This window comes from Cheilinus undulatus, linkage group 1 (genome assembly GCF_018320785.1).
Source record: "Cheilinus undulatus linkage group 1, ASM1832078v1, whole genome shotgun sequence".
In the NCBI taxonomy this organism is placed as follows: domain Eukaryota; kingdom Metazoa; phylum Chordata; class Actinopteri; order Labriformes; family Labridae; genus Cheilinus; species Cheilinus undulatus.
The window spans coordinates 9,644,211-9,670,869 of record NC_054865.1 but is presented as its reverse complement, the minus strand read 5'-3'; the positions used below and the strand labels follow the sequence as shown (position 1 = coordinate 9,670,869).

Here is a 26,659-nt window from a genome sequence, read left to right as displayed (position 1 = left end):
AAGTGATTTCTGCATAAAAAAATGCTACCAATAAGGCCGTGATATGAGCTGTTTATTACCATGCCAAGCGTTCAAAATGAAATGAATAAAATTCTTTTTAATTATTAAGCTTCTTGTGTGTCTCAAAAGTTGTGAAATATTCAGGGAAAAAAGTTTTAAAAAACTCAGGGAGAAACAACAGCATGCAGGAATTAAAACAGCCTCCGTCTAAAGCCTAAATCAGTGGTGTCATACAATCTTGCAGCCCAGTTTGGTTCAGTGCACTTTTGTCATGGTTAGCCCATTAAACTCTGACCTTGCCAGTGTTTTCCATAGCTGATGGCCATCCAGTCTCGTTCAATGGGATGGGAAATCGTTTTCTTTTAAAATACTGGATCAAGTTGGTTGTTTGGTTGTTTGGCTCCCAAACAGCTCTTCTTCATTTGGTACCAGTTTGGCTTTTTAGATGTGGATTAAATAATGACTGGCACTAGACTAGCTACAGAGGCTCACATTTCGAAGCTCAGGTTGACAGAATGTTGGTGAAAAAAACTGGGATTTTTTTTTTTTTTAAAGGTGCTCAGCTAGCCTCTAAGCCCAGTGCAAGACTTCCCAAGACACTTGTTTCCCTCCATCTGGCTAGACACTGCTAAATTCTAAAAGGTCTGCAAGACTGTGTAATTACAATACTGATCACCTTTATGCAAGGTTAAACTGTGGAAAAAAATCCATCAATCCATCTTCATCCGCTTATCCGGAGCTGGGTCACAGGGGTAACAGGCAAAGCGAGTCCACTCAGACGTCTCTTTCCCAAGCGACACTTTCCAACTCCTGCTGGGGGTTCTGAGGCGTTCCCAGACTAGACAGGATCATAATCCCTCTGGCAAGTTCTGGGCCTTTCCTGAGGTCTCCTCCCAGCCAGATGTGCCCGGAACACCTCCATGGGGAGGCGGCCAGGAGTCATGCTAATCAGATGCCCGAACCACCTCAGCTGACTCCTTTCAATGTGAAGGAGCAGCAGCTCTACTCCTAGCTCCCTCTGAATGTCTGAGCTTCTTACCCTTTCTCTAAGGCTGAGCCCAGCCTTAGAGATAGAATTGCAGCATTCGGGTCCATTAAAGCTGTAAGGTGCCAACTTTACAGTCACTGGTTTCGCTCAGTTGGTAGAGCAGGCATCCATATGCTGAGGCTATAATACTCAACATACTGGTCATAGCGCATTATTTCTGCATGTCTTCCCCCATTCTCTCTTCCCATATTTTCTGTTTCTCTTCAGCTGACCCATCAATGAAGACAAAAAGCCCAAAAAAGGATCCTTAAAAAAATACATTCCTCCATTCCCATCCATTCCTAACAGCTGTTCCCCACTTCCTGTCCCCCATCAGGAATTTGAGATCACGTGATTGCAAACAGCCTATATAGTTACATGACCACCATGATGTCAATAACTACATTGTAAGCACAAGTACCAGTGTTGATAAAAGGTTACAATGCATTTCAGGCTGGCCCCACACTGGATGATTTTCAAATCTTAAACATTTTTTCAAAAATGAAAACACCGACACAAGGACAGGGTCAGATAATTTTTCATCACACAGCTGCTGTCAGTATAACAAACCTCGACTCAGGACAGCCCCTTGACTGTCAAATTGGCCTAAAGATAAACTTGTAATCGTCTTGGGTGCGCCAACCTAAAGGCTAAAAAGAATCGAATAAATGTGCTGTCTCACACAGAACTCCGAAACTCCTTACTTGCTGCTCCATTAATACCCTTACCCTCCTATTCTGCTATGTCTATCTCTCAGTGACATCTCACCAGAAAGACTGATGAAGTTTGCAATTTTCAATATATTCTTTATTTGTTTTGCTGGTGTGGCAGAACTTTAGGCTACATTCCTCCCACAATTTACATTGGTATTGCACCATTTCCTCCCAATTCATAGCCTACAAGAGTGTGGACAGAAAGCTCTGTCCATATCCATAGTCATTTCAGTCATTTCAGAGCATTAATGAGCCTCAACACTTGCTCATTCAACTCCACATACTTCATATGTGCAGCAATTGGCAAAAGATCCCAGACTAATATTGGAAGTTAACAGCAAATTGACATAGGTAAAGTGATCTGATGTCAACTTACTATTACATTGTGCATTTGTGCTTCTCCCTAGATTTTGTGATCTCTCGTCTCCAGCTGCTAAGGGCTACACCGCGCATTGCTCCAGAAATGCATCTAGTGGGTGAGGGCGCACACTCTCTGTTGGAGCAAACCATTGCTTCTAAGACCCAAGTGCAGGTGGAGTATTGCGGAATTTGCATGTTCCTCAGTAATTACATTTGAGACGTAATTCAGGGCCATTAAAGTGAGTCGCCTAAAGGACATTAAAAAACTGAATCTTGCTAAGACCAGAATTAAAGAAGATCCACACTTGATGCCTCCTGGGATTTTTACAGATGTAGTTATAGCCCAAACATTCCCCTCAATGGGATTTCTATAATCACGATCTTAATAGTTAAACTATACAGAAAAATACAAGTGCTACTTTCACACAAGTTTCTCTCTGGCTACTGAACTAGTCTTGGGATTGTATGTGGTTTCATAAATCATTCCTTGTGAGGTGGTGCAGAGCTCTCACAAGTCTAACACCCAGTTTACACTTGATATTTTCGATGTTTTTCTTTAACAGTCAGCCAAAAAGACTGCAAACGTTGTGGTTAAAAGACCGCCAGCTTTTATTGGCAGCAGTACACTCTTAACCCTGAGGGTCTTATTTGAACACCCCTAATAGCATTGTTTTGAATGTCTTTTCTTAAGTCATCCAAAACACTCATAAATGGTTTTCAGTTTTTTTTCCTTTGTTGCAGCTGTGTCACACTTGAACAAAAAAATCAGATTTGGTTCAGATTCCCTTGCAGTATGAACATAGGCTTATTGTCCTGTTACCATGGTGGCTAAAGGTACAATAAGTTCACCACAGATTTATTTTCCTGAAGGAAAAGAAAGAAATAGCTGAGCTATTACCTTCAAGTCCTGTGTTGTAACTGTCTGATAAATATTCCTGTTCTGCTGAATCACAATAGTGTCTTTCTTTGAAATCAGACAATTACAGCCCCATGGCATTTTGTTCCTTGTATCGTTGGTGGTTCGATTAAAATAAAGATATGTGTTCAAGGAGAAAAGATCTTTTCAGAGACATTCAATGTGATGTTTGTGAGAGCAGCTGCTGATGAAAACTGAGTAATACTGAAGACCAAACATTTGGATTTCATCACGATCACTTTTCCTTTTGTATTTTTGTAAATTTCTCACATAACCCTGTCAGAGCACACTTGGGTATAAATGCAGTATATGGACAAAAGTATTTGGCCTTACATCATTAAATACACGTACTTAGATATGGAGTTGGTCTCCCTTTTGCAGCTACAACAGCCTCCACTCTTCCTGGAAGGCTTTCTGCAAGATTGTGGAGTGTTTTTGTGGGAATCCGGGCCTTTTCATTCTGTAGAGCATTTTTGAGGTCAGGCACTGATGTTGGACAAGAAGACCTGGGACACAATCTCTGTTCCAGTTCATCTCAAAGGTTCTTGATGGGGTTGAGGTCAGGGCTCTGTGTGGGCCAGAGGGCCAGATGCTTGCAAGCAGCGGCTTGTCCATGGAAACCTATTCCATGAAGATTCCACCACACACACTTTGTGCTTCATTAATGCCAGTGGAAGTTCAGAACTCTTCAGCTCTGGAACGAGCTGAGCGTTGGCAACTTTTACACACTTAGGAGTCATTGACCCCATTCTGTGATTTTACGTGGTCTTCTGCATCGTGACTGAGTTGCTGCTGTTCCTAAATGCTTCCAGTTTCTAATATCACTTGCAGTCTTACTGCAAAAGTGTCGTCCTTCACAATCCCACACTTTAGGCCACTGAGCTCGTCAGAACAACCCATTTTGTATCACAAATGTTTGGAAATGGAGACTGCATGGCTAAGTGCTTGGTGTTATACACCTGTGACAATAGGTTTGATTGTAACACCTGAGTTTAGTAATGAACAGGTGTAGCCAGATACTCTAGTCCATATTTTGTACCTGTAGTCTGAACACTGTGCTCATTAGTCCTTTTAGTCTGTTTTGAGCAAAGTTCACGAGTGCAGATGCCTCTATACCTCCTGTTCTTCTGTCTCACCAAACTAAATTATTCTATTTTCACCTCACCTAATAATCGCCATAAGCTTCACTTTAAAGTCATGACCCCCCTGCAGCAAAACAACTTTTCAAAGTTTAGCTAAACGCAGCATGAAGTGAATATGTACCTCTGAGATAATGTTAGAAGTCATTAATGCAATTCTGCTTTTGTTCAGCTTCTTAAGCCTCATAAAAATGTGAAGCACAGTCTCTCTGAACTGTTACTTTGATTTTTTCTGTACTTTTACTGAGTTTTTTTAACCTCACAGTCAGTTTCTGCGGAGGACCTTTACCTACAACTTTAGAAAGGTTAAAACCATTAAAAACACCATGAACAGTCTTTTATGCCATAATTCAGACCTAAGAAGAATAAGAGCAGAATTAGACATGTAAGGAAGTCTGTGATGCCTCCTACCTATGGCTATGAAGTCCTCGTGGTCCCAGGCCTGCAGCTGGGCTAAGGGGCCGCTGTACAGCAGCAGTCCATCAGCAACGTCCGTGATAAACTCCAGGGACACGTGGCTCTCAAAACAAGGCATCATGGGAGGAAACCAGGCATATCCGTTGCCTTGGAAACTGTGCTTGTTCTGCTGGCACTCAGGCCCCTCAAACTGAGCTGGGCATTGGCACCTTGGGAGAAGAGGAAATCGTGAGACAAAATCACATGAATTACTGAATGAAGATTGCAATAGTGTTTTTTTTCTTTGCCATTCCTCCACAATTTGAAAATTTTCAGATGCACATATGCAAAAAGGCTTCAGTAGTTTGAAAGCCAGCTTTCTGATCCCAAACTCCCCCACTTTATTATTTTTGAACCATTCAATATATTGAAGACTACAAGCATTCTTTCTACACTCTGCTCCAGTCTGGCTGTTATTCCTCTCAGACAGCCTCCCCTTGCAGCTATCTCCCTCACTAATTGTTTCAGTGATGCAGATCTTCTCATTACTGAAAAAAGGGAGAGTCACTGATTGACTGGAGAACTCCTCTTTGAATTTTAGCACAAAGGACAAATAGATGCATGGAAATACAAAACCACTTATCTAGTCTTTTTGTGCCGTTATAGTAAAACTTTTTGCATCCCATGAACTACCAGTGAAGCTCAATAAATTAGAATATCTTGAAGAGTGCATTTTATATGGTAATTAAGTTCAAAAACTTAAACTTATATACCACGTTCCAAATTATTATGCAAATTGGTTTTTAGTGCCATAAACATTCAAATTTTTGGTTTTCAATTAAACTCATGGATGGTATTGTCTTTCAGGGCTCTCTGAATCATTTAAGTTTATCTGAGCCCAATTAAAGGAAAACTACTTAAGAAGGATGTTCCACACTATTAAGCAGGCCACAGGTTTCAGCAATATGGGAAAGAAAAAGGAACTCTCTGCTGCTGAAGAGTGTCAAATAGGGCAAGGCCTTGGACAAGGTACGAAAACATTACATATTTCAGGAAAACTCAAGTGTGATCATTGTACTGTGAAGAAAATTGTGGCTGATTCAGAGCACAGACGGGTTTGTGCAGATAAAGGCATAATGGGGAAGGTTTCTGCCAGACAAATTCATCGGATTTAGAGAGCAACTGCTTAAATGCCATTACAAAGCAGCAAGCAGGTATTTAAAGCTGCTGGTGCCTCTGGAGTCCCACAAACCTCAAGGTGTAGGATCCTCCAGAGACTTGCAGTCGTGTATAAACCTACTATTCGACCACCCCTAACCAATTCTCAGGAGCAGAAATGGTTGCAGTGGGCCCAGAAATACATGAAGACTCTTTTTCAAACAGTCTTGTTTACTGATGAGTGCCGTGCAACCCTGGATGGTCCAGATGGAGGAGTAGTGGATGGTTGGTGGACAGCCACCATGTTGCAACAAGGCTGCAATATCAGCAAGGAGGGGCGGAGTCATGTTTTGGGCCAGAATCATGGGGAGAGAGCTGGTAGGCCGCATTAGGGTCCCTGAAAGTGTGAAAATGACCTAAGCAAAGTATATAGAGCTTCTGACTGACCACTTTCTCCCATTGAACAAAAAGAAGAACCATGCCTTCCATAGCAAAATTATCTTCATGCATGACAATTGAACAACCCCTGCTGCAAAGAATACCTCTGTGTCATTGGCTGCTATGGGCATAAAAGGAGAGAAACTCATGGTGTGGCCCCCATCCTCCTCTGACCTCAAACCTACTGAGAACCTTTGGAACATCCTCAAGCTAAAGATCTATGAGGGTAGGAGGCAGTTCACATCAAAACAGCAGCTCTGGGAGGATATTCTGACATCTTGCGAAGAACTGCAAGCAGAAACTCTCCAAAAACTCAGACTATGTTAACAGGTCAGGTCCAATGTTAACATGTAACTTGGTCTGTTAAGATGTTTCTGATTGAAATAGCTTTTGTTTCAGTTAATATGACCTTCTAATGCTGCAAATTCAACAAATGACCATTTTCAGTTCTTTACAACCTATAAAATGTTTTGAAACTCTGTTGTGCATAACAATTCAGAACTGTCTATTTTGAGTTTTTAGTTAAAAAAAAAAGAAAACTTATCATTGGGAGGTTTGTTCAATAAAATTTGAATTATGCTCTAACAGTTGATGATTACAAAACTATACTGACTCCCATTTGCATTGACTAGTTAGGAAAATCAGTTTGCATGTTTGCATAATAATTTTGAATGCAGTGTAGATCATAAAAATGAAAAAGACAATGTCTTTTCAATGGTTTCCTGAGAATTTTTCCCTCACTCTCAGTAAATGCAACCACAATAAAAGGAAAAAATGCTGAAATGTCAAATGTCCCGAGGACAATCAATGACAACTTCCACAAGAAAGGGTAAGCCACAGAGGGTCTCTCCTGAAAGTGCAGACTGTTCTCAGAGGCTGTATCAAAGCAGATTCATGGAAAGTTGACTGCAAGAGAAAAATGTGGTAAGAAAAGGTGTATAAGCAACGGAGATGATCTCAGCCTTCCGCTTTGAGAATCAAGAACTTAGGGGTGCTTCACAAGCAGTGGACATAGGCGGTTTTACCATTAGGCAAATGTAGGCAATTGCCTTGGGCCTCGTCCATAAGGGGGGCCTCAAGAATTTGCCTAGGTTTGTTTTCCTACAATTATAGCTCACTTATGTTTTTGCCACTCCCCAGGTCAAAGAAAATTTTTCATAGTTTACCATTTAGAGCCGTGAGGAACATCATAAAAAAGATGCACAGCAGAGCGCAGCTGCAGCATCAACTCTGCTCTCTCACCGAGTCTTGTCCTGTTCACCTCTGACAAGTTTCTTACAAAAGGGTCTTAACAAATGTCAAAGCCAGAGGATTTTGCCTTGTAGAACCAAAGTTCTTCCCCTGAGTGGGATTAAAACAGCTGATTTAGGATAACAAATACTTTCTCTGCGGAATTGTCCCTCATCCACAAACACAGACATTGCATCACGCTTTGGTGAGCGGCTCAGTTCAATCTCCAGCCTGATTTAAGCCTACATTAAAACAAATCTGCAATGCCAGACTAATATAACCTAATTCTATTTACATAAGATCTTATTTTATGTCATCAAGAAGTGAACTTGCGGTCTTGATCGCTTCAGTTTAATCAGGACATCATTTATAAATACTGTGGCATGTTTAACTGCAGCTCTCATTAAATGGTAGAAATTATTCTTATAATGGTGAAAATGACTTAGGCTGATAACTGAACATGCAATCCTAATCTGGACACGGACTGTCCTATGACAAGTGAGGTCAGCATGTTTGATCTTGGCGCAGCTCATCCATAATTACGCACGGAGATGGCCCCGTTCATGATGCATGCAGGGATGTCAGGGGGATTCAGAGAGTGGACATGAAGAAGAACTACTCTAGGGGCTCAGACATGTGCTTTAAAGTCAAGTTTTTACTCAACAGGTGAGGGTTTGTATCTCTATAAGCAGTAATAGTGCAGAAGTGCGATGAATCGCTGCAAGATCCTTGTCTCTGTCTCTGTCTCTCCGTGCCTCCCCAGCTCTCTCTCTCTCTCTCTCTCTCTCTCTCGTCTTCCCGCTGTACTCTGTGCATTTATCCCAGGCCCAGTGAAATAAGGGTCAGATCAGGCATTGTGGATGACAGGTTGCTGTTTTAAATCCATAATCAGTCATGTTAAATGTATATTTGTAATGAATATTACAGTCTTGTAAATTTATCATCGGTGGGTCCTAAAAACATTAAAATCTGTAAAAATGGTCATATGTTACTAGGACAGCATATTTTTGCCTCACCTGTTTAGATTACCTGCAGATAAATTCTCTGTCAAAAGTAGCTAATTTACCCTTTAGTGTGCAAACATGCAGCACTCATTAAAATGGTAGCTACATCTAATATTGGATCAATTCTCTTTACAGCAGCCTTTACATCAGCTTTTGTCGTACTGATGTTGCTAAAAAAAATCCCCAGCCAACAGGTAGTCTCACTGGAGCACATCCGGCCCCTGACCCAAAATGAGTTTGACACTCCTGTTTTCCTACAGTACAGCATGATTCAATGAAAAAAATGACTGAAAATAGAGCCTATTGTATTTTTCTCTTAAAAACATCATAAAAACTCATGATGCAGAAATACAAATTGACTGTATTAAGTTCTTAATGGAACCTTGGGCCAGATACACTTACTAAGATATTGTATCTGAAAACATGAAACCCTAAGAACAGGAGAGCACATGAACTTCAGAAAATGATGAAGAGAGGCCACAAGTTTGTGCATTAAAATCATTTAAGCATAGAGGCTTTATTCTCATATCTCTTTGGAGGAGACGTCAGATTTATGTTTGTTTTTTTATTCTCTGTCTAAGGTGGATGCAGTTTGTCCAGCTTGATGTCACCAAGTATTCACTGGTACTTAACCTAACAGATGTTGGTTATAATGCAGATTATCTCACACTGAATGGAGTTAAATGTGCTGTTAGTGGCCACTGCACACTGTACTGCTTCTGTTAAATCACATTCATATGACGGTCATCAAAGAAGTTGCGGTGAGTGATATCGGGGGGGGCCTCACATTGATCTTTGCCTGGGGCCTCCAATTGACTAAAACCGCCCCTGGCAGTGGACTCGGGATCAAGAGCCACCACACATAGACGGGTCCAGGAAATGGGATACTAGTTTTGTGTTTGGAGTGTCAAGCCACTCCTAAACCACAGATGTCATCGGCCTCCCACCTGGGCTAAAGAGAAAAAGAACTCAGATTTCATTTAGAAAACAGTGTGTAGAATCCAGACTCAAAGAAAATAACCTGGCAATCGACATCACTGTGCAATGCATTATGGGATTTGTTTGGGTTGGAACCGGTCGGAACAGCCATGTTGGAGGGCCATCAGTTGCAAGCGTTATTCAGGTGAACCTAATAATGCTGAAAGTTGTTTGAAAAAGAAAGTGGTACATACAGAGACGGACTCATACCTGACACAAAGAGATGTATGAAAAGGTTAATATTATCAGAAACATAGAAGGAAAAAGAAGAACAGGAAGACTGGCTTTGTGAACCAGACACCACGCCTCCTCTTACGTTTCACATAATTTTCTTAGCTTCCTCATATGTGGTCTAAATGCTGCCCAGTTTTGAAATTTTAAACGTCTGGAAGCCCATTGACAGTTTACCAATGGCTGGGTACATGTTAAGGTTTTTACTTAGAAAAATAGCTTTATTTATCAAGGGCTTACAATTCAATCTGATTCTAGACTATCTTGTGACAAAAAGAAGGGATTTCAAGTAAACACAGCCACTGCTGGATCTATAAGAAGCACAAAAAAGTGTGTGGAAACCAGGAGGTTGGTAACACCGCTTTGCAGGGGCTACAGCCATGGCCACACAATATGGCAACCCCATGATCGAGCAGGTTCAAAGAGCCGGCTCTTTTATGTGAATGATAAAAGCCAGATCCCATTTGAGAGCTGCCTTATATTATCATTATTATTATCATTTGTTGTTTTATGTCTGTGTGTTATTTGATTCATTAGAAGGGATGAGCTTCTCTTCACATTTCTCTCTACAAGCACACCGTGCATTAGGTACTCATGCTTGATGGTGTAAAATTAATGTTTAATGCCAGGTGTGTCATACAGCCCAGCCAGTGATCTGATTTCATCTAACCTGCAAGTCTTGTACATTTTGATCAACAATCACATGATATTTTCATTAAATAGAAAAACTGAGACCCCACCTCTCGCCCGATGACAGCTGGGATAGGCTCCAACCCCCCAGCGACCCGGAACGGAATGAGCGGTATAGGAAATAGATGGATGGACTTTTGGAAAAGAGGGACGGAACAGCGGCACGGGGGTTAGCACTGTTGCCTCACAGCAAGAAGGTCCCTGGTTCCCTTCCCGGTCAGGGCCACGGCCTTTCTGTGCAGAGTTTGCATGTTCTGCCCGTGCACGCGTGGGTACGCTCTGGGTACTCCTGCCTCTTCCTACCACTAAAAACATTCTCATTAGGTTAACTGGCGACTCGAAATTGCCCGTAGGTGTGAATGTGAGTGTGCCTGGTTGTCTGTCTCTATATGTCAGCCCTGCGATTAACTGGAGACCAGTCCAGGGTGTACCCCACCTCTCGCCTGATGACAGCTGGGATAGGCTCCAGCCCCCCCCGCGACCCAAAAAGGAATAAGGGGTATAGGAAATGGATGGATGGAAAAAAAACTGAGTATAGCTGGAGTAAAATACATGCCCAAATATCAATCATTTATCATGACATTGCTGAATTTGGTGGGTCAAATGAAGCCTGGTCAAATGAAACCGGTACCCGAATGAAGATGTTGGGGAGCCAAGAGAGCCGGCTCTCTTTGCTGAGCCAAATGATCCAGAAGAGCCTGAAACCCTATCACTAGACTGGGGTGAGATGTCATGTTGCCAAGCTTTATTGCCAAACCTCAGAAATGGCTTTCGGCAAAAATAATTCATTCCTTTCCTTTCGTAAGCATGTGTCAGAGTTAGATTATAGGGGTGCACATTTTACCATCACGTTTGTTTTTTATAGATCATAAACTTTAAGTGGGAAGTGGCGTACACCACCTTCAGGCCCTGTTTAGTGTGTGAGCAACATTTATTGATGAGCTCAGTGGTCAAAAGTCCTGTTTTCAACTGAAAGTAAGTTTCGTCGTTTTGTATTTCTTTCCTAATCCAGTCAGGTTATCATTGGAGCACAAAAGTAAAAATCAAATGTTATCATTATTCCTCTACTTTTACATTGGTTATTTTCTATCTTTGCTATCATTCCTCTTCCAACAGTTCTGGCTGCAACAGTGGATAGAGGTAATCTCAGATTATGCAGGCATATGTGCCAATGAAAGGGAAATGAGCATGTGCAGAAAATAGACAAGCCTTCTATTGTCTTGATGATCTGTGCATGAGACGCAGGTATCAGATGCATGAAGAGCTTGGAGCTCAAGCAGGCTGTCTGAAAGCCCTGATTTATTTAAATGCACACCACAAAAAAATTCAAACCATGGTGCTCCTGAGGCGTGGTCCTCATGCACCCAAGTGGGCTTCACTCAGCTGGCTAAATCCAACTTTTAATCTGACATGTAAAGGAGCTTTTCTTTTACCCTAACTTTAAATCTAAATGTTTCTTATTTAGTCATGGCTGTTTGTACTTAATAAAAATGATCTGGAGCCAAGTGCTGGAGGCTTTAATGCCTTTATCTGCCTTAAAACAACCCATAATTTCTGTATGTGTGTGAGTAGATGCACCGGGGAAACATCCATGACTGAATTTCCATTTTGGCAATGTCATCCTAATTCTCTGCACAAGAGACAATCTGAGACATAGTTTTAGTCACAATGGCCAAGCCCTCCAATCCTCTTAAGGCAGCTTTGTTTTGCTCATTCGCTGTCTGCTGGGAATTTGTGTTTGTTAACGTCAGACCAGGGAGCTGTAATCCCACCCCCCACCCCCCATCCCTCTCCTCGCCTGTCTAATCTCATTATTAATCCCAGCGCCTCGATTATCTGCATGTTCTTCTTTCAATCTTGTAATCTGTTTGTGTATTTGTTGGGGTGGGGTCATATCAGAAAGCCTCTGGAGCAGAAAAAACCCTACAGCACTTCAATCTTGTGTTAACACTTATCTGATCTACAGTACATGTTATTCCGTCTCACTTCACCTCTTTTCTTTACTGCTACTACTTCTCTTTATTCATTCCTCTTTGTTTATCCCATCACCTCTTTTCTCGCCTGTTGTCCACTTATATCCACTTCCATGTCTGTCTGTACTTTTGCTTCCCCCTTTGTTTTGTCTCTACATTCCCTTGTTCTTTATTCTTTTACTTTTCTTGACTAAACTGCACTTGCTAAATGACATTAAGATGCTGTAGAGCTTGGCTTTACCTGTTGAAGTTTGCTTTCCACTGTAGTTTGTGTAGGCGACACTTCACAGACAAACATTTTCAACATTTTCCCTCAGGCTCTCCAGCTCAGGAATCAACATCTGTGTAAAAATGTGGGCATAAATCTGCTCTTCAAAGTTCACTTTAGTTGGTATTCTTTTAAAATGAATGAAACATTCTTTTCTGTTTTAAAAAATGAATTTTAAGGGTAGTTTGAATTCTCTGATAGCAAAGGAAGGGTGCTTTAATTACTTTATTTTCCACATTAGCGCAGGATGCCAAGGACTATTCTTACCAAAACCAGAGAAGAAAGTGTGACCCACAATTCTTTGTGAAATTAACATACATCTTGGTCTGTCATGAAAACAAGCCATCATCATTATTTCCATTTAATCAAAGTTGTGATAGATGTTGGAGGGCAGTATGGGCAAAGGAATATTTCAGACATGTTACCTATTCCTTATCCTAACTTAGATTCCCTTTAAAATGTAGCTAAACCTCCAGTTGATCAGTTGATATTACAAATCTTATCTGTGTAATTTCTTTTAACATATTAAATGATGGTGTTGTAAGAAGTTTGACCCCTGTCATTTCAGAGTGTGAGTTTTGGGTTTTACGGATGGTAAAGCAATGACTACCAAAATGTGACTGTTGTTTTTCTTGTCATAATGAAGAGAAAATATGAATCCATCTGATTCAACAATAGTTTAAAATCACCCCCTAAAAAACATAAAAATTTTCTCTTTATTTCTCAAAGGAATATTTGGGGATTTTTGAAGTTGGGTTGTATGAGGTACTCAGCCACAGTAGTAGCATTAGCCTGCAGTGATTTCTGTGAAAGTTGATCCTGTGGTTATTATGAGCTCAAGAGATCCGCGGCTAGTTGTTATACATTTTATTTGCATGGTTTAACAAGTTTTATGTAAAAATGTGCCAAGGAAATATGTTGTCTCGCCTGTTGAAAATGTACAAAGCACTTCATTTCTCCCCCCCAAAAAACTTTGTGTGAGGCACTAATCTACGATGCAGCTTTTGGCTTTTTGTCTCCTTCTGCCGCCACACACTGATATCCTCTTATCAGCTGTATGGTCTGCGGGCCTCTACAGGGCTTCATTTGAAAGTTTTGAGATCCTGAGCATGGGTTTGCATTTTCCACACCTACAGCGACAGGTAACTCAGGATCTCTCCTGCTCAAAACTTTCAAATGAAGTTTATCTGCTCTCTCTTTCAGCCCGCTGGCTCTCCATCTGTAAAAGTTCTTCTTCAGTGTACTCCGATTCATACAACTATCCTCTTGAATCCACTGTAAACGGCACATCATCATTTAAGTCGAAATATCCCTGTGGAAGCCAGCAGACCCACACAGCTGATCAGTCCCTGACACAGAGGGGTTTTTTTTTTTGGAGGAATAAAATGCTTTATATGTTTTCGACACAGTGTACATGTGAGCCAACACACTTTCTTGGCCCATTTTTACATAAAACTCATTAAACTACGCAGATAAAACGTTCCCATCTACAGCCTCTATGCCCCGGATCTCCCTGAGCTCATAATAACCACAGGATCAACTTTCACAGAAACCACTGCAGGCTAATGCTACCACTGTGGCCAGGCACCTCATACTACCCAACTTCTTCAATCCCGAAATATCCCTTTAAAGTTATATGACATACTATCATGTGTATAAGAGTCAAGCACAACAGATGTCGACACATATGGGTGTTTCTCAGCCAAGGTCAAGCTTGATGACATCTCCTTTGTCCGGGCCTTTTTAACCCCTGGTAAAATACCCTCAGTTTTTGGCCCAAGCATGCTGAGAAGTCCTGCACAGTACTGCACATGCAGAGGTGAAAAGTAGATCATTAGAGTAACTCAGGCTTCTATAAATGAGCTGTGTAATTCTACTTTATTTAGTAATTTTTAAATACAGTAAATGTAACATATACTTTTTGGGGGAAGTGTTGTACTTTACTTCATTTTAAATGAAGTTACATATTAGTTTATGAGAAAACAAAAAGACTTGATGACATAAACAGGTTTAATGATTCCTAAACTATATAAACTGGCAAGTTGTTTTACAGGTACCACATGGCAATAAGAGGCACATAAAGAGAAAGGTTCAGTTTTGATTCATCCCTTTCATGTAACTTTCCTAAATGTTGTGCATTTGTACCCAAGGGTAAGGTGTCCCAGATCTTGCTGGGATGGAAGGGCAGGGTGTAGTGCTAAGGCTACCTGACCCATTCATAACTAAATTTATGTCAACTTTTTGCTTTGCTTTGCTTGCTTTCTCTGTATTTATCAATAAAGTACTTTTTTTAAACCCAAAAGATTATGGGCTTTTGAGAACCATTAGTGGCTCAAGTCCTGTAAGTCAGCCCCTTGCTCCAGCTATGGATTTGGTGATGCTGTTTTTACCTCGTTCACTCTGAGACGCTGAAGCTGCCTTGAAAGAACTTTAAAATATCAATACTTGTAAATGCTTAAAAACTCATTAGTCACTTAACCTACTTCATTATTTATTATCACAACTGCTTTTTTCTATTCTGCTTTCAAACTTTAATGTTTAATATGTGGTTTCTTGTATTTATATTCATCTCTTGTCATTACTTTCTGATTAATTCATCTCCTACTTCATTAACATTTTATCATTTTTGATTTTGTCACCTTTTTAGGATTTACTATTTTTTATTAACTTTAAAAATGTCCTTTAAATGTATTCATAATATTATTGCTTTTCATTTGAATTCTTAACATCTGCTATTTCAAACTTTTATCTCATTGTATTATTGCTACTTTATTAAATTCAAATTGGTGTACATTAGTATGCATCTACTATCTTTTTTCAGTCACTCTTTCCGTTGTCATGTAAAGCATTTTTAACTGCAATTATTTTTATAGGTGTATTTTGGGGCTTTTTATGCCTTTTTTTTTTAGAGAGGAGGACCGTGGATAGAGTTGTAAACAGGGAAGAGAGAGAAGGGGAAAGACAGGAAAGGAGCCACAGGCCAGACTTGAACCCCGGTTGCCTGAGTGCAACCTAACCACAAGGTCATCTGCTCCCCGATCTGAAATAAATGAACAATTATCTTCTGCATCATTACTAGTGGTCCCAAACTTTCCTTCCAGGCCTCTCTTTGGCAGATCGTAATACTTTAAAGGCCTCCCACACTGCTCATCAACACAAACGTATACATGAAATGTACACAGTAATCCTATCTCACAGTGGCAGGATGTGGCATAAAGAATGAGTTTGGATCTCTCTTTAATACCCCCCACTGTATGGATGAAGCCAAGGAAGGTATGACACAGCCTAGCTTTGTTGTCTTTATTTTGAGAGTTGTGACCTCTGGTGTAGATTCATTTGTAGGCCTACATTTACTTAAAGTCCTCTCATATTGTCGTGTTTGCTAGGGGGTAGCTGTACAAATCATTTTTACTCAGCTTTGCTGAATCCCTGACAGTGCTTCAGGCGCCCCCTAAGAGCCACAGGCCCATCTTTAGGAATCACTGACTTAAACGACTAACTAAGATGCCTCCATATACAAAGAGATTCAATGCAGGCAAACAAGATTACCACAAAGAGAATAATAGAAGGAGAAAACATCCACCAACCAGTTTGAGTTTATGAGCATATAATCCTGTTTTTTTTTTTTTTTTTTACATGGATCTGGTCAGTCCTCCTGCTCTGGTCCAGCGGTGAGCCACATTACACGGTCACTGCAGCCAGCCAGACTGAAATCCTGCCCTTTTCATTCGCTGCCTCTAATTAAATGAAGCTGAAGGGTAAAATTGACTTCTGCAACACAAAAGCAGAAAGCTTAGCAGCCACATGTGAGCCCAGGCTTCACGTTCATCTGCTCTCACAGAAGTTTAGAGGAAGACTGTGCGTGTTTGTCTGAACACGTATGTCTGCGTCGGTGCTGGAGGATTAAATATTTGAGCATGTTAAGCAAACAACACCTGTAGCAGCAGCTGCTTCTTTTGTGTTGTCTAATTCGACCAAAGTCTGACAAAAAGTGTTCCTGCTTTCACGTCCTCCTCACATGATCTGTCAGCTCGTTTTGATAATTTTATACACACCAACTGGTCGTGTCTTGTTTAAAACTTTTAGTCTATCCAAAACTTAATGCCATATGTCTTTACTGTTAGTTTTTCCTGTGCTTTATTCTGCCACACCATCCATAGTTGCTTTGTGGGTAGCCTGGCCAATGTGTCTTTAGAGGAAACTGTAATTCGTACCCAATGTGCGATTCATTAACGTATATGCAACAAATCAGAGTCATGCTATTTAAATTGGTCAGGATCTTAAATATGCAAATTGAGCATATTTGCAGCTGGATCGATTTCAGAGACTATTACAAAAAAAAAGGGTGACATTCCCCCTTTTGCCTAATTTGTTTGAGATGTGAAGGAGAGGTCGTCTCAGCTTACTTTCATTTCAACCATGGTGCGGTTTGTTTACAGCAAGAACGCAACCAAGCCAACAACCAGAACAAGTGACTGGTTGTCTCCTCAAACTTTGGCAGCAGTAATAGTTAGTAATAGACGTGGTGTTGTGCACGGTATATGCAAGTATACTGAACATACACCAGGCTTCCCGTTAGGTATTTGCCAGTCTTTGGGTGGTTTCACGGACAAATTTCCAGCAGATACAAACATTAATGGCCAAACTGTTAAACTGTTTGGCTGAAAAATATGCCTTTCACCAATTAAGAAAATTGTGAATAATTACATATGATAAGTAATTTTACAACTAACTTCCTGTTCGCTGGGGTTGTTCATCTATGTAGCAATTCAGGAAATTACTAATTTAGGCGGTGGATATTGATGTGTTCAACATGGATCACATCAAACAAAAATGAGGAAGTTTAGAGCAGCTGAAAACTATGCAGACAAATCAGCAGTATGGAAGGGTTTTGAGTAAGTCATTAATGCAGGTATTAAAGAAGCTGAAACTAAAAGAACTGCTGATAGCTGAGTGGCATAAACACCTAATCAGTGGCCGGGACAAGGACAGGTCTGGGCCCAGCAGAGGGTTGTAGTGGACTTCAGTGAGTGGGTAAAGCTAACTATGACCCATTCTCAGATGAAGTCAAACTGTATTAAACACACAATCATGTCATGAGGAAGGCATGGATCAGTAGGGGCGATGGAGAGAGCACCATCTCACGTCCCTGAAGCTGGGCCTATCTGCTCGGGGCGTCCTGGTTAATCAGCAGCAAAAGTGAACGCAACTTCAGCTGTGGGAAGAGTCATCAATGAGAGGAGGACTATACTGAACTATCCACCTGTGGAGCTTTTTGTCTTTCTGTACTTCTTCAAATAAACCACAATGGTTGGATTCACTGTTTTAGTGGAGGTTACAGTTGAGATCATCAGTTTATGAGGACTAATATGAGACAGTTGTCAGTAAGACTCAATGTTCAGTTATAATGTGGAGTTTTAAGGTGTCTAATTAACAGAGTACTGGTTAATTATTTGTTTGGTATTTTCAGTAGAGGATGTTATTTGGATGCTGTTAACTGCTAAATTATGGTAGCAGCTAATGTGCTAAGGGACGAACTTAGAGGTAACTTTGCTTATCTGTAGCCAAGTGCTGCTGTTGTTTTTGTGTTTAACATAGGTGCATTAAACCTGTTAAATAATTCAGTTTCAGACTTGAGTCACGTTCAGAAATACAAACGTGTACCCAGTACCGTTTTAGCACAGACATGGAAGCTCACAGTGTTTCTGGTTTTATATGTTGTATTTCTGTTAAATGCAGGTTATTGGTCACATGGCTTTCTAAAGCAAATGTTCGGTAGTTGTTGACAAAAAGTCTAGCGGAAACTCAAGTACTGAAACTAGCCTAAAACAACATCCCAGTGCTGGGTAGTAATATGGCTACCAGGCTGCTAAATACATTTGATGATTAATTAATAGGAATAATGATTTGCAATCAATAAAGTTCATCAAGGACACAGTTTTGTAGAAGCTGAAATCTCTATCTGTGAACTCAACTGAATACCAAATATAGTTTTATCTTTTTACCATTAAAGCCAACATGATGCACAGAGCATGATGTCAGCATTATTAATAAATCAATGTTAATGTGTGAATTGGCTCTTAATTTCATCATTATACTAGTTTACTGGATAGAGTTTAAATGAGACGGCGATAAAAGCTGAGATCCAGACACTGATGTTTCATTTAATTGGTTGCAAAGAGCCCTTCACTTCCACCAGTGTAGATCGAGCCTGAGGATACACAGAGCATCAAGATGGATTACATAAACTTAAACAGGGTCGTCATGTCTCCTCTACAAACACTAGAAAGAGCTTGTTTCGTCATTGTGTTTGTATTTAAAGGATTTGTTGAATTGCTCTCAGCCCACTTTTTCCCTTGTATACAGAGAGTTATGCTAATAATGACACTATTCATTAATTTACAGGAATTTATAACAAGAGCTGTTCATATGTGACAGCTAACATGCGAGACTTTCCATTAGCTGTGAAGATTTTCTTCCATTCTTTACGTTGGAATAATATAAAAGCAAAAAGATCCTGTGAAAATGTAATTTTCCATCTGTAAGTTACTCTTCCTTATCAAAGAAAAGCAAGGCATTAACACCTACCCAGCAACAGCGAAACACTGATGCCTTCATCCCTGCGGCCTTGTAAACTACATAGTATAAATCCAAATGCTGCAAAATGTGAGTGTAGTCCTCTTGTGCTTTGTTAAACTGAAGCATGTACTTTTATTAAGAAAAAGTGAGGGAACTTTAATGCAGCCTCAACAATGAGCAGATGGATAAAGGAGCCACAAATAGGAATGTAAAACTTTTATTAGAGCCAGCAAAGTGGAAAGGAAGATAGCTTTGTTAACATGCTTTCATAAAGCTGATTTGGTCGCCTAAAAATAATTATATTTTCAGACACTGTCATTTAACAAAAGCTTATAAGACTTCTGGAAATTCTGAGAAGGAAAAAGAGGCAGAACAGACACCACTCAGTCAAACCAAATTAAAATCTTTTGTCCTTGTTGGCAGACACCTAAAAAAAAAACTGTCTTTCCTCATTCCTCTTACTGAGGACTTAATTTAAGATCTAATTTTAGGCTTTCTTAGACAAATGATACCTACAAACACAGTAGCTGCACATAACACATTTTAATAAAACTAAATACAGTCATACAAGAATCAATTTCTGCAAAACAGCAGGTTCAAAAAGCACTAATCCTACAAGATTTGTATTTATCTGGTGACCTCCTCTAATTCTCTGCTAGTTTGTGAATTCCCTTGACGTCAGTGTTTAGTCTGGTGCATTTTCCACAGAATGAATTAAGTCTATAAAATACTTACAGTGCTTAACAAATTTATTAGACCACTTGTCATATTTGTCTCAGAGACCATCCAGCATCATGAAGTGCTTTAATGCGGACTCTTTCATTTTCAGTGAGCTCTCCTCCTTTTACTATTTTGAACAGGAATGAGGGATTTCAAACTGAATTAAACTTTTTATACCCAAATTTGAGCCGGCTCACTGGGCTTCTCTGAGAAGTCAGAAATGATTAAGCATAACAGTCAACCACTAAAACTCATTTTTCTGTTCAGGAATGCAAGTAAATAACTATAATTTGACACATGAATCAAGAAATAATAATGTGCTTTACTGTTTTTTCAGGGTTTTTTGTAAATCAGTAAATTTGAAAATTCATGGATAACAATAATAATTATATTTTAGTATTAAAAATATCATTTGGGGTAAAGAGCTTCTACATATTGTTGTATTAACCATTGCAGAAACATAAAAAATGATTTTGGTAATTACCAATGCTGTTCCTTTAGTGCAGCTGTGGCATAAACCTTGCTTTGGGTGGCAGTCTAATAAATTTGTTAAGCACTGTACATTTACTGAAATCTACTTTTCTGATTGGAACTATGGAGATGCTGCAGAACAGCTGCAATAGAAAATGCTCTGCACATTCTTATGAATCCCACACCAAAGGCATTGGAGCACACATCATATTTTCCACATTCTCCCATTCTTTATCCTCTATCTTTTTTATTTCCACTTATTTTACTCTTATTACCTCCATATTCCCTCATAACCTAGCCCCTCTTTCACTTCTTTATCCCTTATCCCTCCCTTTTCAAACGTACTCCCTCCTCATTTTCCCTTCATTCTCCCGTTCTCCCCACTCACCACTCCCTTATTTCCCTCTTGTTTGTCCCTTATCCCCACCCCTTATTATTTCCCCTTCCTTCCTCGACTATTCCCTTCTATTCCCCCATCTTATTTCAAGACTGTCTGGCTCACAGGCTGTCCACCTGAGACGTCGACTGTGTCAGAAATGTAATTTGCCGATACACATATTTACAGTTTTAGTTGTATTTATGTTAAATCACCAGGTCAGAGGTCGAATCTGGAATTAAGACCTGTTTTAGAAGGCTCGCTTTAGCTTTATTAGCTTTGGCTAAAGCTAACATCATAACACTACATAAGTTAGCTTCAGCAAGTAAAGCTCCAGCAAACATAGCTTAAGCTACATGGCTACCATAAGAGCTGCACAGTTTACATAGCTGCTTTCAGAGTTTGGCTTTATCTATGTAGCTTACGCAACTAATGGAGCAGTTAGCTACATAGCTACCTTAGCTAGCTTAGATACATTAACTGAGTTGCTACGTTGACTACTTAGCTACACCATCTATGTAGCTTATACAGATTACTGTCCAGGCCACATCATTAGTTTCTTTTTTAAATGATTCTGTTGAACAATTCACAACAATTCAAAAGCAAAGTCTATTTTTCAGGAGTTAATTTTCAGAACATTTTTATTCGTTTTACTTCTGTCAGTTTAATTTATTTCAGTGATAATTGTGGTGTTTGTCTTTCTTTAATGGAAGGGTACCTACAGTTTCGTCCACATGGGTATGGGTTAAAAAATCCCCTTAGAAGGTGGCCTGCTTTAGCTTCATTGGCTGTGGCTAAAACTAACATTGTTACACTAGCTACATAATTAATGTTACTGTCCAAGAAAATGTAGATAAGTTAGCTTTAGCAATGTTAGCTTTAGTAAACAAACACAGCTTAAGCAAGTGGCAATGTAGATAATTTAGTTATGCAGTTTACGTAGCTGCTTTGAGAGTTTAGCATAAGCCACATATCTTCACTGAATATGTAGCTACATAGCTCCTTTATCTATGAAGCTTATGCAGCTTATGGAGCAATGTTTGTTGCATAAGCTACCCTAGCTACATAGATACATTAGCTAGGCAGCTACATTAACTACTTAGCTCCATTATCTATGTAGCTTTAATAGCTTTCTGTCCAGGCAACTTTGATTAGTTTGTTTTTTAAAATTATTCTGTTGAACCACAATTCAAATGCAAAGACTGGTTTTCATGAGTTAATTTTCAGTACATTTTTATTTGTTTTACTTTTGTGAGTTTAAAGTTATTTCACTGACTATTGTGGGTTTTCCTCTTTCTTTAATGGAACGGTATCAACAGTTTTGTCCATGTGTGTATGGCTTAAAAAATCCCTTAAAAAAAAAAAAAATAATAAAGCACATTAAAACCACAGGTAACTACTGCCTATTGTTGCTGCAGCATGACAGATCCTGGCCTTTGTGGAGCTATGAATAATGCTCAGCAAACCTAACCCAGTTTGGGTCACACTGATGTTTATAAAAATCAGGTTTTTCTCAGGTTTACTGTGTGTAAGCTGACACTGCCAGCACATCCATGTTGATATTTCCTCTGACAGATGAGGATTTCTATCACACTGTGAAAGCCTCTAACAGCTAAACAGGGTTCAAGCATTCCTCCAAGGCTGACTAAAGACTCTGACTGCAGCTCTGTTTTAATCATTTGTCTTCAGTCGCCAAACAACACTCTGCTGTTACTGAGCAAAATGTGTCTGAAAAGACCTGGGATTTCAAATTAAGCGCTCAGCAATTATGAGATTATTGGAACATTTACGAGCCTAGCATTAAATAAAAGTTTCCTTGAGAGGACCTTTTGTTTGTTTTGAAGTGTTTGTTCTTCAGCAGTTTTTAATCAGTAGCATCCTCTGAGGGTGTTTGCCTTTGCAGTAAACAAAAAGAACACTTCAGTGCAAGGCTTCACACAAATACTACAGCATTTACCTCCATTTATAATGGTCTCTGAAGAGCAGGCTTTCAGATTATCACTCCTTTAATGTTGCCTTTCACATCTACCACAAAATCTGAAGTTTCACCAGTGTGAAAGATTGTTAGTTGTGACAACTGTTCAGCATTGTAGCTCTTTTTGTACCCCCTGTTTTCACCATGTAGAGTTTGCAATGCCTCTCAACCCTGTATTTGAACAGGTTGTTGAGCTCTCAGCCTTTGGTAATAGTGATAGTTGTGAAGTACAGACCCACAGCAAGGGTTGCACGACCCAACTTCACTAGATTTGTCTTTAACAGAGGAGTCTTTTCACTTAAACACTTTGTTCCTTTATCATTTTTTATAGAATTATTATCAAACAAGAGAGAAAAGCAGTTAAAAAGTAGCACCGCTAACCTTGTCTGCATTTTAAGCAGTGGAGCTTTGTGGCATGAATTACTTTTGAAACTTAATATGTTCACATTAGGCATGATTGTTTCAAACCACACCACAGTGCGATTGCTCTGATTCCCTTTCCTCCCGCTGGCTTGCTTTCACATTAGCAACATCAGTCCATGCCGGGGCACACTTGCGCACATATTCAGATCCAGCAGATGCTGATAAGCATGTAGCTGGTTTGCAAACCCACCAAGGAAGGGAAAGAGGAAGAACTCATTGCTTTTGCTTTCATCTCTCTGACTCCAACTTTTCAATCATAAGCGTCTTAACAGAGCATTTCTTGACTAGATTCTGGTGATTTCTGATGTTTATTTAGAAAAAAACTGAACAAATTGCTGCACCAGGAAAGAAGTTTTGCAATGACGTCAAATAACTGACTCAGCTCTCTGTCCCTTCTCAGGACGTGGTTGCATTCATTTGAGTCCATTTGAATCACACCTGAAACCTTCTTCCTAAGTAGGCTGGGTGCAGTTCAGTTGCATTCACGCTGACCAAAGCGAACCAGACTTTAGGCTCAAGAATTCTCGGATCCAGGACCAGGCCACTAGTGTAAAAGCACCCTTAGAAATCTATACTTGTAACTTTAGATAAATGTTTTTTGTCATTTTTTTAAAATAAAAACAACAACTAACAGGACAGGACAGCTCAAAACTGCTGAAAATTTTAATACTGTCCTGGTAGGATGGGGCTACTGTGGTCAAATGAAAATAAGTAGAAGTTGAAAGGAAACTGTAAGGGACAGGAGGCACTGTTGTCTCTCTGCTCTACTCTCTGACTGTATCAGACACTGATGTTAACATGAACATCATTATGAGCTGATAAAGGGAATTCATAAAACAGATTTGCAAACTGCAGCTGTGACACAAACTCCTGAACAATTGTGCCGAGGTGAAAACTGGGGCTACTTAGAAGAAAAACACACCGACAGCATGATGGAGACGACTTGGATCCAACCAGTGGGGTTTTGTTTCTTGTAAATTTACAACTTTACTGAAAAATGCCGTAAACCATGACTTTCTGAACTTTATAAAATGTTTAATATTTAAATTCAGTCAGACATGTTTATTAATCCCCCAAGGGTCAGCAAGTATATAAAATATTGTTAAAAAACTGGCACAGAATGCAACAACGTGTGTAGCTAAATGAGATCTAAAATTAACTGATAAATTAGGCTGACAAACTGATAAATAGCCTAAGACATTAAGGATTAGTCTAACAAAAGAATCACAAAAGGATCTGTGAGGGTCAAAACATAATAGGCTGTAAGTAATGTGGCGCTCACATAGGGAGCCTGGTCCTGGATCTGGGTGCACTTTAGCTTAAAGTCCAGTTCGTTTTGGTCAGTGTGAATGCAAATCAACTGCTCCCTGGCACCAGGCCCAGGCCCTCTTAGGGAGGTGGTCTCAGGTCCGATTCAAGTGCAAATTTTGAATGAGATGTTAATTTAACCACATCCAGATATGAGACAGAGCATTGTATCAGCTATACGACATCATTGTAAAAAGTAAACTTTTTTCCACAGTGTGGCGGTTTGTTCACATTTTTCCTCAATGAAAGGAGGAAATCAACACATGGTCTGTTATCACTCACCTTAGGAATGAACACAAGTTGGAGTCAGTGAGATGACAGTCTTCTGTCACCTCAATGCCCATGTAATCCTCTGTAGATACGAAGAGTGACTTTGTTGGCATCTTTAAAAGTGATTTGAAATCATCCATGGTAGCAGGATGGATGTTTTCCCAGGTTAAAACAAAAACAATCTTTGCTCAGGTCAAGACCCAAGTGGTTGCCATGGTAGCTTCTATTTGACCAACCTGAAGTGGATGGTGTCAGCCGTACTCACAATTTCATACTGCACTGAAAAAAGAAAATTGTGGACCAACTTAAAAAAGAAAAAGAAAAAAAAAAGCTGCTTCAGTTTTTTTTTTCTATAATCAGTTATATTTAGTTTATTAAACTGAAATTGGAACTCAAGTTAGCTTCTTGCAACTTGTTAACTTGAGTTGAATAAACCTAATCGGATGCTTATCACTAGAAACTGTTTTTTTTTTAAGTGGGTCCACAGTTTTCTTTTTCAGTGTGGTATATTGGTTGCTCATGTTTATAGGACATAGCCAACTTTTTAAATGAAATAAAGACCTCTTATATACCACATTGTATGCTTTTATCCCTCTTGCTCTCCTTATAAACCATCACACCAGTCTCGCTGACCATGGCATGGCTTCTTTGTACAGGGGACCCCTCATAACCAAAGGCCTGATCCTTCATTGTGCAGTTTCTCAAGCCTAAAGGCCAGGCATTAAACTAGCTGTGCCTCAGTTTCTTAAGCTCATAATTTTTCTCCCAGTAAAAATGTTGGGAAAGATTTTTCAGAACCAGATGTTTACTGATCCTGAAGCACCAAGAGAGTGTTCAAACCTCAGGGCAGGCATGTTAAATCAATGTGTGCTCTCATTTCCAGAGCAAACACGGGATGTTTGGGATTTCTTGATAACTGTTATATCTACACTCCTCCAGCATGATCCAGTAGGATTAGCTGTAGAGTGCAGAAGCTTACAAGTACACCTATGTATCATAAACCCATGTCCAGAGATTATCCCTTTTTGATTGCCATTCCATTTTATTCAGCATTTTATTCAATTATAAACATTTTCATCTTTTCAAACAGCAAAGAAAACACTAATAACTGCAACAGGGAGCAAATTCACACAGTGGAAATCAAAGGAGTCCTGTAGCAGGAGGAGGTTATCTCAGAGGTTTACATCAGATAGACCAAACCAATCAACCCAACATCCTGTTTTCAACAGATAAAAACATAAGACCAAGTACAGATAAATATAAGCTCTGCCATTTCCTCAAACCCCCCTGGTGTTATGTCTTCATGCTGGCTGGTTCTTAAGACCTCACAACAAACAAAAATACAAAAGTGCTCAGTGTTAATACCTGAAGCTCCCAGTGATCACTGGCCATATAAAATAACAGTGAATGTAAAATGGCGATGTTAGAATCCCTTAAAAAGGCAGGATTTGATGAAATTTGATCTATTTTTCAAGTTTTTTGTATATAGAGTTCAACACCTCTTAACAGATTAGAAACATTACCATAGAACTTAATCCAAAGTTTCTGTATTTGTACAAATCAAATTCCAAAAAAGTTGGGACACTCTGTGAAATGTCAATAGAAACAGAATACAATGCTTTGCAAATCTCAAAAACCCCTATTTTATCCACAGAAGCACATAAACAAATATCATACGTTAAAAGTGGGACATTTTACCGTGGCGTCACATCTCACAAAAGTAAGGACAGGGCAACAGAGGGCTGGGAAAGTAAGTGATACTAGTGAAAAACAGCTGAAAATTTCAGAAAAAAGTTTCTCAGAATCTCAAAATTGCAATAACTTTGAATGTCCCACCACCTGCAGTGCATAATATCATCAGAAGATTCAGAGAGTCTGGAAAAATCTCTGTGCCAAAACCGAAGGTCAATATTGAGTGCCAGCCTTCAGGCAGGGCTGAATTAAAACAGGCATGATTCTGTACTGGAAATCACGGCAAGGGCTGAGGAAAACTTCAAGAAATCACTGTCTGTCAAC

General features: G+C 39.7%; 1 protein-coding gene across 1 annotated transcript in view; it reads right to left on the bottom strand.

The window, feature by feature from the left end:
- si:ch211-186j3.6 (neural-cadherin) overlaps window positions 1-26,659 on the bottom strand; it is a 617,862-nt gene that overhangs the window by 155,300 nt on the left and 435,903 nt on the right. Inside the window, exon 27 of the mRNA XM_041792306.1 lies at window positions 4,567-4,781. Within this exon, the coding sequence (XP_041648240.1) occupies window positions 4,567-4,781 (215 nt within the window). The remainder of the gene's footprint in view (window positions 1-4,566; window positions 4,782-26,659) is intronic.